The sequence below is a fragment of the Amphimedon queenslandica genome, unplaced genomic scaffold (assembly GCF_000090795.2).
Source record: "Amphimedon queenslandica unplaced genomic scaffold, v1.1 AMPQUscaffold_13384, whole genome shotgun sequence".
Taxonomy (NCBI): domain Eukaryota; kingdom Metazoa; phylum Porifera; class Demospongiae; order Haplosclerida; family Niphatidae; genus Amphimedon; species Amphimedon queenslandica.
Genome location: NW_003546380.1, coordinates 125,017 through 139,216, shown reverse-complemented (window position 1 = coordinate 139,216; position 14,200 = coordinate 125,017). Strand labels below are relative to the sequence as shown.

The 14,200-nt window shown below is 37.6% G+C and overlaps 3 protein-coding genes across 3 annotated transcripts in view; 1 reads left to right on the top strand and 2 right to left on the bottom strand.

Annotated features, from left to right (window-relative positions):
* Positions 1-77: 77 nt before the first annotated feature.
* On the top strand, positions 78-4,078 carry LOC109582419 (uncharacterized). The gene is made up of 2 exons (XM_019997108.1): positions 78-1,592; positions 3,093-4,078. The coding sequence occupies exons 1-2, from the start codon at positions 526-528 to the stop codon at positions 3,622-3,624; spliced, it is 1,599 nt and encodes a 532-aa protein (XP_019852667.1). The 5' UTR covers positions 78-525; the 3' UTR covers positions 3,625-4,078.
* A 47-nt stretch (positions 4,079-4,125) lies between these two features.
* The window catches only part of LOC100634608 (progesterone-induced-blocking factor 1-like), an 18,719-nt gene continuing 8,644 nt past the window's right edge, over positions 4,126-14,200 (bottom strand). The window contains exons 6-15 of the mRNA XM_019997105.1: positions 10,464-10,645; positions 9,935-10,159; positions 9,283-9,448; positions 8,942-9,092; positions 8,726-8,819; positions 6,639-6,741; positions 6,288-6,418; positions 6,139-6,223; positions 5,143-5,283; positions 4,126-4,316 (exon numbers count right to left, since the gene is read on the bottom strand). Of these exons, the coding sequence (XP_019852664.1) occupies positions 4,257-4,316; positions 5,143-5,283; positions 6,139-6,223; positions 6,288-6,418; positions 6,639-6,741; positions 8,726-8,819; positions 8,942-9,092; positions 9,283-9,448; positions 9,935-10,159; positions 10,464-10,645 (1,338 nt within the window). The 3' untranslated portion in view covers positions 4,126-4,256. The remainder of the gene's footprint in view (positions 4,317-5,142; positions 5,284-6,138; positions 6,224-6,287; positions 6,419-6,638; positions 6,742-8,725; positions 8,820-8,941; positions 9,093-9,282; positions 9,449-9,934; positions 10,160-10,463; positions 10,646-14,200) is intronic.
* LOC105312900 (heat shock cognate 71 kDa protein-like) lies at positions 11,083-12,866 on the bottom strand. Its single transcript, XM_011405896.2, has one exon. It carries the CDS (start codon positions 12,854-12,856, stop codon positions 11,222-11,224), a length of 1,635 nt encoding a protein of 544 aa, XP_011404198.1. The 5' UTR covers positions 12,857-12,866; the 3' UTR covers positions 11,083-11,221.

Sequence of the window (14,200 nt, the reverse complement as noted above, 5' to 3'; positions counted from 1 at the left end):
CTCGTTATTAAAAATTTAATGATTATAATCTAAAATGGGCGTGACCAATAATGAAATGTACGCATCCACGCCTCTAATGAATTGGGCAATTTTTGGCTTCGTTTTTCTTCGGAAGAAGAAGAATAGACGCGACAAGAGCCAAGGAAAGCAGCAGAGCGACTCCGTTGAACAAGCAGAAGAGCTGACTGTCAGTGCACAGTAGCTTATAAACTCTGTATCTACTGTTCTCGTCTAGTCCCTAGTCTCTGATTTATTACGAACCTTCATTTCTTGAAAACAAGAAACGCTAGTTTGTACAAAAGAAAAGAAGACAGATACTTCTGTTACTCTACCATCATCAGGATATACTTCCATTGCAAGGCTTGTAGTCCTCAAGGTTGCTAGACGCTGTATTTTTCATTTCAATTGTTTTTTGGAGGGTGTCCCATTGTTTGGAGCAAAGGAGTGTCATTGTGTAAACAGGACCAGTAAACAACAACAAGTTACAGCTGTATTCTGCACAAACTCACCAAGAACGTCAAAAAGATGGAGCCTGTCTTATGGCAATCCAAAGACCTACCTGTTAATCCAAAACATGTAATCCTACTGGATCACTTCCTACCATCATTCAGTCCAGCTCCTTCTTCCTCTGCTGGGAGCGGTTATGAAAGTGGGCGACAGCAGACCTTTAGTCCACCATCAGCTTGTCCAATATCACCCGATTCCTCGATCCTCTCTTCTTCCTTCTCTCCTTTTTCTCCTCAGCTCTGCGAGCCTTTCTCAGCTCAGTATCTGCTAGTTTCAAGTGAGCCTGGTTTCTCGTTTGGCGTGGCCACTTGTGGCCCGAATCCCACGGAGTTTGAGCACCTCTCAATACCTCTACTTCAAGATATTGTAGACGCTAGTCAGTCCAACAGTGAGCCTAGTCCTCAGTCCCTTGAACTCACAGCTGCATTCACAATGGCTAACATACAGTCCTCACTTATCTCGGGTGAGAACCAGCTCTGGGTCGGGACAGAGAAAGGGACTCTTCATTCGTTAGATCTCTCTCAGGAAAGTACCGGATTTAAGTTAAAAAACCACCAATGCATAGGCCTCAATGTCCCCATTCTAACGCTTGCAGTGCGAGCATCAAACTCGGTCCATTCTTCCATGTCCTCATCCCCCACGTCAACTCTAAGAAGTGAAGGCACTAGGGGTGAAGTTCTTGTTGGAACTCCCTATGGATACGCCGTGGTGTTTGAAGGACTCGTAGAAAGAGACGGCCGTTTTAAAGAACACTTAAACAAGCTATCGCAGAGAATAATCCGACTCTCAAATTCCCCAACGGATTGCTCGGTCCATTGCATCGCCCACGTACCACTAGAGGGCCAGTGCGATACCTACTGGTGCTCATTCGGAGGTAACATTGGGATATTCCGAGGGACCGATTGGTGCAAGCTGGGGTCACTGGATGCAAGGGATGGCCTCCATTTATCGGCTACTAGGAATAGAAGCGAAGTTAACCAACTGATAGTTTGTGATGTAGGAGTCTGGACTTCAGTTGCTCACTGCACTACTGTTGTGTTGAGAGATAAGAATGACTTCAGTCCTAAAATACAATTGACATATTGGTAAGGAGAGAGAGAGGGGGGAGAGAGCTAGAGAGAGAGAGAGAGAGGGAGGGTGGGTGGGTGGGTGTATATTATCTATAGAATAGATAAAAGACGCTGAACATTTTTGTTAGATGAGAGAGTGAGAGGATGTTTTGGAGGCTATGTTATTTCACATGTCACATGTTCACTTGTGGTCAAACATATATCATAGCCCATTGCTATTACTGTCAGTGTAGGGCGTGCTAGACTAAACCTCATTTTCAGTGATTAGAGTACATGATACATTACATTAGCATTACATGCATATACAGTACATGTAGATGAGGTTGTTTTTGCATATTTGATACATTAGACTCAGCAATTTCATACTAAAGTAAACACTTGCACATACAGTACAGTATGTGGGGTTACATACTTTGTGAACATTCAACTTTTACTTAAATGCACCTGCTCCAATTATTCAATCTAGCAAGCATGTAATTAGTACATCATGTACATGTACATAATCTATTGACATTTCTCAGCCAATTACTTGTTAGTAATAAATGTAAGTACATGTAACTACATGTATGTATGTATGTTTTCTGTATTGAAACTTTGTTAAGTGACTCTTTCAGTGTATAATTTGGCAGTATGACATTGTTTACTACATCAGCTATTGGATTAAAATTTACATTAAATAATAAATGAACTTTGATGATTATAATAATAGCTATAATAATACGATACCAGTATCTATACTGTAACTCTATATCTCTTAGTGAATGCATACATGTACAGGTGCAGGAAATGTTTGCCCATAGCAATCTAATAGGAAATAAGTATAATTCTGTTATCATGAAGTATAATGTGTTTTTGAATGGAGAGAGATGCTGTGCATGTGCCAACCATATGGACTACATGAGTTATGACTATATACAAATCTACTTGTGTTTACTTTCAGTGAAAGCATCATGAGTACAGAGACATACTAAGGGATGACATAGAGAGAGAGAGAGATAAGAAAGAAAGGGAAAAGCTTTAGTTTATGAGAAAATGATGAGAAAGAGATAGAGGGGGGAGAGAAAGGGCTGAGGGAGGAGTGGGGGAGAGTCAGAGGTTGATAAAAACAAAGTCTTGTCATAATAGTGAAAGCTGTAATGAGTATAGCCTGTATTCATCATGGTCACAAGACAGTCCTTGTGTAAACTGTCACCTTTCTCTTCTAATGGTTTACTGTGTGTTTTATAAGATAATGTGTGGTCATGAGATCAGTGATGAATAGACTTAGGAATGTGAATATTATTTGTGAGAGTGTAGAATGTACATGCCCTCTCATGAATTGGATATACTGTCAATGAGTTTCCTTTTTTGGCTTCTGTTCACTTTTTGTTCCGTTGTACATGAATTTGATGACCTTAGAAAGACTATACTTAATATCCTCTTTCAATCTCCCTCTCTCTCTCTCCCCCTCTCCCTCCCCCCCCTCTCTCTCTCTCCCTCCCTCCCTCCCCCCTCTCTCTCTCTCTCTTTCTTTAGTGATCCCCATCACTCGAGGCAGCAGCGCTCACAAATCACGACCATACACTACTCAAACTCATTCCTGTTCATTGGTACCAAGAAAGGCGACGTCATGGTCTTCAGAATAGACTCCTCCCTAAACCAATCTGACCCCTCCCCTTCATCATCTCTCTCGTACAAATTCATGGCTAGTACGCAGGTCACCTCTAGACCGATACAACAAATATTCACGACAGACGAGACCCTTCCTATATCAATGTCCACCCCTCCTATATCCACTGACCCGTTTGACGAAAGGCTGAACAGCCGATTACAAGACACGCCCCTTTTTCACTCCGCCATGCACCTTCTGATCGTGACAGGCGGAGACAGAGAACAGATTCATTTGTACGAGCTCTCCCTTTCCCCTCCTCCAAGTGTGAGAAGCTCTTGTACCGTGTCTCCTTTAAGCTACACATCACAGAGAAGCAACAGTTTGAGGATGACACCTCAGAAAGTGACTGTTGTCTCGTCAAGGATTGACTACATGCCTCTCAGAGATAAGAGTTAGAAAGAGTAAATATTATAATTATTATACATGTGTTACTCTTGTACACATATATGTATATTCACTTTTTATTGGACATGATATATTATTAAGGTCACATTATACATAATACATATACATGCTCATCCATAATATTCTATCACCATTTATCAGCATAAGCTACATATACACATGTACACTTCTATTATGCAGGGTCTACAGGATACTGTGTATTATTATTATTATTATTATTATTATTATTATTGCTATTTTTGTTAATGCTTCATAACATTGCCATATATTATTATTATTATTATTATTATTATCAGCTGCAACAGATTTATATAGGCACAGCTATAATATAGTTTATAATTTTTAAAAAATTATTATTTATGCTATTTTTCTCTTATTATGCAATCAATCTGTACCATATAACGCACCTTATATTATTTAATATATTATAAATATTATTATTAATTTATTATTATTATTATTATTATGTGCTATTATTATTTTATTATTATGTGCTATTTTGAATTATTGTTTTTATGTTGTGATATTTTTTTAGTGAAATAAAAAATAAATAAATGAAAATAAATTCCTTCAAAGATTGCATCAGCTTTTATTGATGGGCGTGGTCACAGCAGTCATTATAATCATCGTCTGTGATTCTCTTTATTTTTGATGTTTATCCCTGCTAATGGATCAGGGCGTGTCTATATAAGGAAAGAGAGTCTGAGTATATTTTTAGAATCATTAATACAACAATTCCCTCAACAGCACAAGGATGGAGCATGAAGAGAATTCATTCATCATGTGTCAACTATTGAGTATAATACATAGTGACATATAATCATGATAAGAGAATTAACACATGGACTAATGCACGCACAGAATATAATGACAATACACGTGTACTTAATACACACTACACGGATACTGCAATACATTACATACATATTCATGCCCATACATATGGACATGTATACATATGAGTATGTACATGTACATGTACATACTCATATGTATATGTACACATGTACATTGTTTATGTTTAGTGCAAATAAACACTCATTTTGTTATAGTATACACTGTCTGTTAAAAACAAATTAAGCTTTTAAAAACAAACACATGTTTACATGTAACTATATGCACACGTATACCGTATAGGGGTTTTATTTTGTTGGTATAAAATTTTGCGAATCTTGCCTTCTGCAGCCATCTTTACTAGTGTGCCATACCTCTTTTTGGAATTTAACTTCGCAAATTAATAAAAATGCACAAAATTAGCAAAATTTATTTCCAGTGAAATATAACCACTATACGGTATGTGACAGCAATGTGAAACTACATGTAACAGGTATAACACTAATAAGTATATATCAATCATTTTAGGTATGGGTAACAATAGACTAAACCTGACTACATGTAATGTACTAAACGTGAATGTAATAAACTGGATAACTAGAACTAAGGACTATAATTATTCATGCATGTGCAATACGTATAATAAATCTATAGTATGTATATTTATTCACTTACAAATATGGTTGGTTGTGGTTGAGAGGTGAGAGGAGGAGGGTAGCATTTCCTGTGAGGAGGTGGCCGTACCTGAGAACTGGAGTAACCCTCTCCACCACCTCTGCCGATACTAGCTACCAGATTCTTTATGATTGATACCTCCTGTAATAAAGAGGAGTAAAACAGTCTCACTACTCTCTGCTTGGAATGGTTAGATGTACATATGTACATAGCAAAACATCAATGTAGTAAAAATTGGGGGTGATTTCGAAGCTATTTTTGGAAAAAAAACCATGGTTCAGATATTGGCCCATTTTTTCAAATGGCCATAACTTGAAAATTTGAAGTCGGAATCGGCTCAAACTTTCTACATAGCATAAGGACATCATTATGTATCAGAAAATGTAATAAAAGTTGAGGGTGATTTTGGAGCCATTTTTTGGAAAAAACCATGGGCTATAGTACAGGGAAATTTTCCAAAAATGGCCTATTTCTTAAAATGGCCGTAACTTGAAAAATTGAAGTCGGAATCAACTATAACATTCTACATAGCATAAGGACATCATTATGTATCAGAAAATGTAATAAAAATTGAGGGTGATTTCCGAGCCATTTTTTGGAAAAAACCATGGGCTAGGAAATTTTCCAAAAATGGCCTATTTCTTAAAATGGCCGTAACTTGAAAAATTGAAGTTGGAATCAACTCAAACTTTCTACATAGCATAAGGACATCATTATGTATCAGAAAATGTAATAAAAATTGAGGGTGATTTCGGAGCCATTTTTTGGAAAAAACCATGGGCTATAAGTACAGGGAAATTTTCCAAAAATGGCCTATTTCTTAAAATGGCCGTAACTTGAAAAATTGAAGTCGGAATCAACTCAAACTTTCTACATAGCATAAGGACATCATTATGTATCAGAAAATGTAATAAAAATTGAGGGTGATTTCGGAGCCATTTTTTGGAAAAAACCATGGGCATGCATTACAAATGAGAGGAAACGAGTGTCTCTCACTTCTTGATGGGAGAGCAGTCTCTCCAGATCAAGTGACAGCTTATTCTTTTCTTCTATAACTTGCTTTAACTTCTTCTCTAAAACACTATACAAAAATAAACAAAACATGAAGTAAAAAATCCAACACTCTCTCTTCATATTCAATGCACCTGATCCTTTTCTCCAGGGTAGCATTAGTCTCTGTCAGTTTTTCTATCTTCTTATCTCTTCCTTGGAGTGTCTCCATTAAATATTTGTGTGGTTGACTTGATAACTCAAACTGAGACTTCATTTGAGTTAACTAGAGAAACACAAATAATTAATAGCAAAGTTATTTTACAAAGTTTAATCTGCATGTTATTTTTTGATTGATTTGTGAAGATTAAATTTACTATTTGAAAATTCCCCACTATATACAGTACTACCCTCCTTCTCTCCTCTCTCTCTCTCTCCCTCCCTCCCTCCCTCCCTCCCTCTCTCCCTCCCTCCCTCCCTCCCTCCTCTCTCTCTCTCTCTCTCACTTCTCCATTTAGTGTGTTCTTTTCTTTCTCTTGAGTCCCAAGCTGCTGCCGTAAAGACGCATTGATTCGCTCTAGTTTTAAAACCCTCCGAGCCAACTGAACACTAATAATAATAATAATAATAATGATGATAATTTCTGTTGTGTTTTCATTGTATTCTTCCCCAGGGTAGTGGTAATAATCAAATATGTGGAAATGTAAAAACCCTGGCTAAATACCTGACAAGATTTATTGTTGCACTAAATTTATTTGTTTTGTACTTTAGAAAATACAAACCACTATCATGCATGATGTTGGTTCCTGTAGTTACCAGTGCAGCAACCCAGTATTTACTCCTCTGATAATTGAATTGTTGAGCTAAATCAGCTTGCATAACATGTCAAAAGCACTACGTAGTAAAGGAGTAATAATAAGGTGCACACTTTCACTGTACTGTAACAACTGCCATGCTGTCAGTTTGTAACCACACACAAACATCCTCACATGTTATTTAGAATATGAAGAATGCAATCAAAACTATAGCAATCAACATAAGCAGCTTTTAATACATGTACCTACAGTGGTAATACATTGCATGTAGGACAAGTTAGTTTTGAAATTATACGTGCAAAACATATTATTGTTTTTGTTTGTGCTGACGAGGCTAATGCACCAACGGTGTCTCGTTAAAGCAGTAAACTATTTAAGAAAGGGAATGACCCAGGTACTTCCCCTCCGCTTAAATACGGCTATATATATAACCTCACCTTTTTTGATCATTAGCTTGGAAAGAAGTATTCCGTAAATCATGTCTGAATGGAATTCAACTTTTGACGTAGAGCCTTTTGCTAAAGGAAGATTTAGGTATGCTTTCAAGGGGCGCTATACCCAGCATGCTACTAAATGTGGACAGAGTATTGTAGTAAAGAAATTCAAAGACAATTACATTTGGGAACGAAAAGGTTGGGACTCCACCTTGAAGATTTACTCTAAAGCTCAAGAATATGCCTCAGGATTTGGAAGAGGATTGGAATTTAATACATGTGAAACTGGTAAAGTTACATTTGCTGGCTCTAGTACAAAAGTCCAGGTCAATGAGTACACAGTGCTTGAAGATTATCTTGAAGGGAAATACATCAAATGGTGCAACAATTATGGCTATGTGTCATCTGAAGCTAGAGGAGTGGACCAAATTTTGACAGCCTTCATGCACTGGAGCTGGATAAGAAGCAGAGGAGAGGAAATGGTTTCTGATATACAAGGAGTGAAGAATGGAAGTCGCTATAGATTAACAGATCCTGCTATGCTCTCTGTTAAAAGGGAGTATGGAGTGACTGATACCGGGATTGAAGGAATGGCAATGTTTTTTCTCATTCATCAATGCTCTGGCCCTTGTAATGATTTGCCTAAGCCAACATTGGCCCAGTTTGTTGATAAGATACCTAATGAAATGATGCAGGAAGCTCTTGCTTTGCAGCAGTTATCAGCCAGGGGAACCACTTATTCACACGAAACTAAGTTTCCTGAGCCAGTTAGAAAGGCTCTTATTCCTGTTTTTTTAGCTATTGCTCAAGGACAGTAGACAATACTTTATAAAACTGTAGTTTAGGTCTTAGGTTTCACGTGTGCTTACTTTTTGTTCCATTTTTATCCTATTATGTCTTGCGTGTTATAGATTTTTTGATGTAATGAGATATGTTATTGCAAAATTAAATATTAACGTAACATTTTTATGTAATACCGTATAAGTGATTTTTTCGAGGGTTGCAAATTTCGCGAATTTCGCGGATTCCCTCCTAATTCGCAAAAATAAAATCTACGAAAATCAATTTAATACGGTACCCGCATGGCACACGTGGTAGGATTCGCGAAATTAAAATCTGCGAATTGGAATTTTAGCAGATTTCGCGAAATATAATTCCCTAAAAAAAACCACTTATACGGTATTATAGTATGGTAGACAGGTCTGTATCCATTTTAGCAGACCCGAGGCAGAGGTTGAGGGTGTTACTGGTTGGATAGCAGCCCGAGGCGAAGCCTAAGGCTGCTATCCAGCCCTTAATGTTTTAGTTATTATTATTATTATTATCATTGTACAAATATTATACCTTTGCTGCATCCTACGTCTTGAGCTGCTAGGAACACTAGTACCAAAACCATACGAATAAAGGACATGCTCTACGCCATCAGCATCACCCTCAACTATAAAAAAAATAAAAAATTAATTAATGTGGGTGGGGTTTGAAATGGACTATGAATTTTAATTACATTATTGACAAAACATTAAACTATAAATATTTACACTCTTTTCCTAGCTCTCTCACTTTTTGCTGCTTGTAGTACAACATCATCCAATTCAGTCTCCAGCTGCTCATATCCCTCCAATCTGTTCTTTGTCTCTTTGAACTTATACTCCAAATCTTTCACTAAACTCTGTAGCTCATTAATAGTGATCTCTGATTTACTACTGAGAACCTAGTGGAATTAACATACACATGTACTCAATTACATTTTGATGTATATAATCAATTTAGGAAATAGAATATCATAAAAGTAATGTTAAAATTGAAATCTAATTGCTTAAATAATAGATGTAGATGCATGCAGTTTCAAGATATCTTACTGTACATGCGATATAATTATAAATTATTATTTTATATCTTACGTCTAGTTTCTCTCTCAGTTGCTCCTTCTCTCTCTCACTCTTCCTCAGTGACTGAGCTGTCTCTTCATAAAGGAGACCGACTCTCTCCAGCTCAAAGGTTTTCAGTTGCAGCTGAGAATTGAGATCAGTGACACAACCATCACTGGATACCTGAAACTTCCTTAGTCTAAAAAAAGAGGAGAGAGAGAGAGAGGAGAAGAAAAGAATCCAATTTAAATATGCATGTACAATTGTACATGTATTATTGTATGATACATGAACCATCTATTTTATGAGATTGGAAATTTTTAAAAATTACTAATACGTGTACATCACATACACAAAAATTAAACCACACAAATACTTTTCAGATGCAAAAATTCTGCACTGCATAAATTTCAATATACTACCGTATAGTGGAAAATTTTTGTGGCCCAAAATTTTCATGGATCCATCCAAAAATCAATTTTGTGGCTCTAATTTTTGTGGTTTTCTACATTTTGGCCATCTTGAACCGTATAGAATCGATTTTCGTGGATTTTATTTTTGTGGGTTTTGGAAAAAAGGGGAATTCCACAAAAATTTTTCGCTATATGGTATATGGTAACATACAGTGCATTCACATTGTAGTATACATGTACATGTATATTGGTAGTAAAGTTGCTGTACTCACTCATTGTGAATGTGTTCATATTTTTCCTCCAACTCTCTTTGTTTCTCCATGGCTCTCTCCCTCTCTGCAAAGGCGGAGTCCCTGGCTTGTCGTAGTGCCTGGTTCTCCCTCTCGTACATCTCTCTAGTCTGAGCTTTCAACTGATCCATCTCAGAGTTTGTTCTAAGTCTCAGTGACTCTAGTTCATGCTGTAGTCTTGACTCATAATCATCCTTCTGCTCCTGTCTATTGATAAATGTATACAGTGTATGGAGTGTGATAAAGGAGAAAAGAGAAAAATACAGAAAAATTAAGAGGTGAAAGAGAGAGGGACAAATACACAATGTACATGTAACCCTCTTTCTCTCTCTCTTTTACTCAAATTGTTGTCAAAATACCAAAATTGCTAAAAATTAATTTCCATGCTATAAAGTAAATGAATATAGAAGAAGTTTGTTATTTGAAGGTTTTATTGTATATACTGTACATGTAACACAGTCTTAAATCTAATAATACACATTATACATTGTACAAGTACCCCAGGCCTTACCTTTGTTTAACCATTTGCTCATAGATCTCTTCCTTTGACTGCTTACAATCATTAAGTCTACAGAGTAAAGTCTCCACCTTCTCTTCATTCTCCCTCACACGATGAGAGAGGTCACACCTCTCCTTACTCAGATACTCTTTGTCTTGCTTGATGAGAGAGAGGGACTGCTGAGCAGATAATAACTGTGTCAACAAGCGATGCAAAAGAGGAAGTAAAGCAAATATTGATACTGGGAAAAGTATTATTTCAAGGACTACACCACATGTATAAGGCAATATAGCTTACAATAATTATGTACATGTATTTTACTGATTTCTTTCAAAGTTTGATTCAGGTACTTGTAGAAAAATTTATTTCTTGCCTGATACACAAGAACACTAATACCTTTCCTTCGCAAAGCGTGGGCGAGAGCAGCAAAGCAAACTATAATGGACACTGTGATAACTCCAAAATAACTTAGACCTACTCTTGCTTGGACTCATAACTTTAAATATCATTTATGTTTGTACTAGCCAAACATTAATTAATTGAAATCTAACTTAATTTTATTCTGTCAAGAGGGTGCTTTATTATTGGGGATATAACTAAAAACTGCACTTCTTTTATGTGCTTGGCATTATTTGTCCTGTTACAGCTTTATAATTGAGCAATAGCTAAAAGAAATGGTGTTGCATGAATCAAAAATATAAAGATTAAACTGTAACTAAATACAAAGCTGATCGGGAGCAGTAAAACATGCTCGGAACAATTGTCAGAGGCTATGGATACTCAGCCATTTTTGAATAAAACATCAAAGCCTGCTTGTCAAAGTTGTCATCTTCAGCCTTGAACACTCTGATCCTACGCTCAATCTCTTCAGCTGAAAGACGTCTTTCAAAATTGGTGACGGTGATTTTGTTCTCTTTTCTGGCATTCTTGTCAGAAGCAGAGACATTAAGGATACCGTCACGATCAATATCAAATATAACCTGGATCTGAGGTACTCCACGGGGAGCAGGAGGGATGCCAGAGAGCTGAAACATACCAAGGAGATTATTGTCCTTGGCCATGAAACTCTCTCCTTCATAGACCTGGATAAGGACACTTGACTGGTTGTCAGAGTAAGTTGTAAAAGTCACTTGTTCTTTCTTTGGTATGGTAGTGTTCCTTTTAATGAGAGCCGTGAAAAATCCTCCTGCTCTCTCAATACCGAGAGAAAGAGGAGCAACGTCAAGGAGAAGGAAATCCTGCACCTCCTCACTCTTGTCTCCGCTCAAAATGGCTGCATAGACAGCAGCTCCATAAGCGACAGCTTCATCAGGATTGATGGACTTGTTCAGTTCCTTCCCATTGAAGAAGTCCTGGAGGAGCTTCTGGATCTTAGGGATACGAGTGGAACCACCAACCAGAACAATATCATGTATTTGATCAACTCCTGCATCACGGAGTGCCTTCTCGACTAGTTCCAAGGTACGATGGAAGAGGTCAGCATTGAGTTCTTCAAAACGAGCACGAGTGATGGTAGTGTAGAAGTCAATGCCCTCAAAGAGAGAGTCAATCTCAATAAATGCTTGAGCACTGGAGGAGAGGGTCCTCTTAGCTCTCTCACAGGCGGTCCTGAGACGACAGACAGAACGTGGGTTGCTGGACATGTCCTTCATGTATTTACGTTGAAATTCCTTCATGAAGTAGTCAACCATACGAGAATCAAAATCCTCACCTCCCAAGTGAGTGTCACCAATAATAGACTTCACTTCAAATATGCCATTCTCAATTGCAAGGATGGAGACATCAAAATTACCCCCACCCAAATCAAAGATGAGGATATTCCTCTCTGTCCCAGCTTTTTTGTCCAGACTGTAGGCAATGGCAGCAGCCGTGGGCTCGTTGATGATACGTAGGACGTTGAGACCAGCAATAATTCCAGCATCTTTTGTTGCTTGACGTTGTGAAATATTGAAGTAAGCAGGAACTGTAATGACTACATCAGTGACAGTCTTCCCAAGGTAAGCCTCAGCTGTCTCCCTCATTTTAGTGAGGACCACAGAGGAAATCTCTTCAGCGTAGAAGGCCTTTGTCTCCCCCAAGTAGTCTACCAAGATCTTTGGGTGGCCATCAAGGTTAACTACAGAGAATGGCCAGTGCTTGCGGTCAGCGGCTACTGTAGGATCGTTGTACTTCCTTCCAATGAGTCGCTTGGCACCAAAGACCGTGTTAATCGAATTCATGGTGATACAGTTCTTTGCTGCATCTCCAACGAGAAACTCTGTGTCAGTGAAGGCGACATAGCTAGGGGTAGTCCTGTTCCCCCGGTCGTTGGGGATGATTTCTACTTTCCCATGCTGGAACACACCGACACAGGAGTAAGTAGTACCCAGATCAATACCGATAGCTGGTCCAGTTACTCTAAACATTAGGAATGCGTGTATGAGTTAGACCCAACCCCCTGGGTTTGATTATTTTAATAACTGCTATTTGTTTGTCAGCTCCTTGTATGTACTTTACTTATCGTAAAAAGTCACACAAATATCAGGATTACTCGAGCACTTTATAAAAGAGTGTAGAGTTTTAATGAGACTGTAATAAAATTAATTTAAAAAGTCCATTGCTGGTGACATAATGATCTATGTAAATACATCTTTGACATAGTAATGGTATAAAAGCTGGTTGTCGATTTGATAATAGCAAGCTGGAACGAATACCGGTAATAGCGAAAAAATCCTGATTCAGTGAAGTGGATCAGTGTAAACAAAGCCTAAGTTTACAATGCATGTATTATGTTGATTTTAATTTAATTTCATCCACAAGAAAGTAGTCTGGTACCACAACAGTACTTTCTCACAGAGTGTGAACAAACCAAACTATGTACACTATCAGAGGTGCATGAAGTGATGCTTTGAGATTTTTTATAAACCAATGGCAACAAAACACATTAGTATCATAGTATGTGAACAAGAGCAATGAATGTGCATTATTTTAGCTGTATCAACAAAGCACTTCAAAAAAGTGTCAGTGTATAAAAGGGCCTTAGAGATTGATAACTCTATTTTATGACAAACTAACTTACCGGTATGTTATTAGGAAGTAATTTCAAATTACTCCTCTCTTTTGACATAAATAATTACAGCTATAACTAAACTATATAAAAGAAAATGATGTAGTGCATCATAAATGTAACTGTAACTAAACATTGTGGAAGCTAGAACTATAAAATGCAATTCATGAACAAAAGTATAGCAAAAGTTTGGTAGCAACTGGTGTACAGATCTTCTCCAGTTCTTTCTGCTGGTGCTCAAAGTCTTCTTTCTTAGCAGTCTGATTCTTGTCAAGCCAGGCAATGACTTCCTTGCATTTATCCACAGCTTGAGTGCGTTCATCTTCACTCACTTTGTTCTTGACTTTATCACTATCCATTATACTCTTCATATCAAATGCATAGCTCTCAAGGGAATTCTTGGCAGCAATCCTTTCCCTCTGCTTGTCATCTTGAGCCTTAAACTCTTCTGCTTCCTTGACCATACGCTCAATCTCCTCAGCTGAGAGACGTCCTTTGTCATTGGTGAAGGTGATTTCGTTCTCTTTTCTAGTACTCTTGTCAGAGGCAGAGACATTGAGGATACTGTTACTATCAATATGAAATGTAAGTTCGATAATTTTAGGTACTCCAAAAGGAACAGGAGGGATGCCAGAGAGCTCAAACTTACCAAGGAGGTTATTGTCCTTGGTCATGACCCTCTCTCCTTCATAGACTTGGATAA

Coding starts and splice junctions, on each gene's coding strand:
- LOC105312900 (XM_011405896.2), bottom strand. CDS start 12,856: ATGTTTAGAGTAACTGGACCAGCTATCGGTATTGATCTGGGTACTACT.
- LOC109582419 (XM_019997108.1), top strand. CDS start 526: ATGGAGCCTGTCTTATGGCAATCCAAAGACCTACCTGTTAATCCAAAA. Junction 1,593..3,092: donor AAAATACAATTGACATATTG/GTAAGGAGAGAG, acceptor CTCTTTCTTTAG/TGATCCCCATCACTCGAGGC.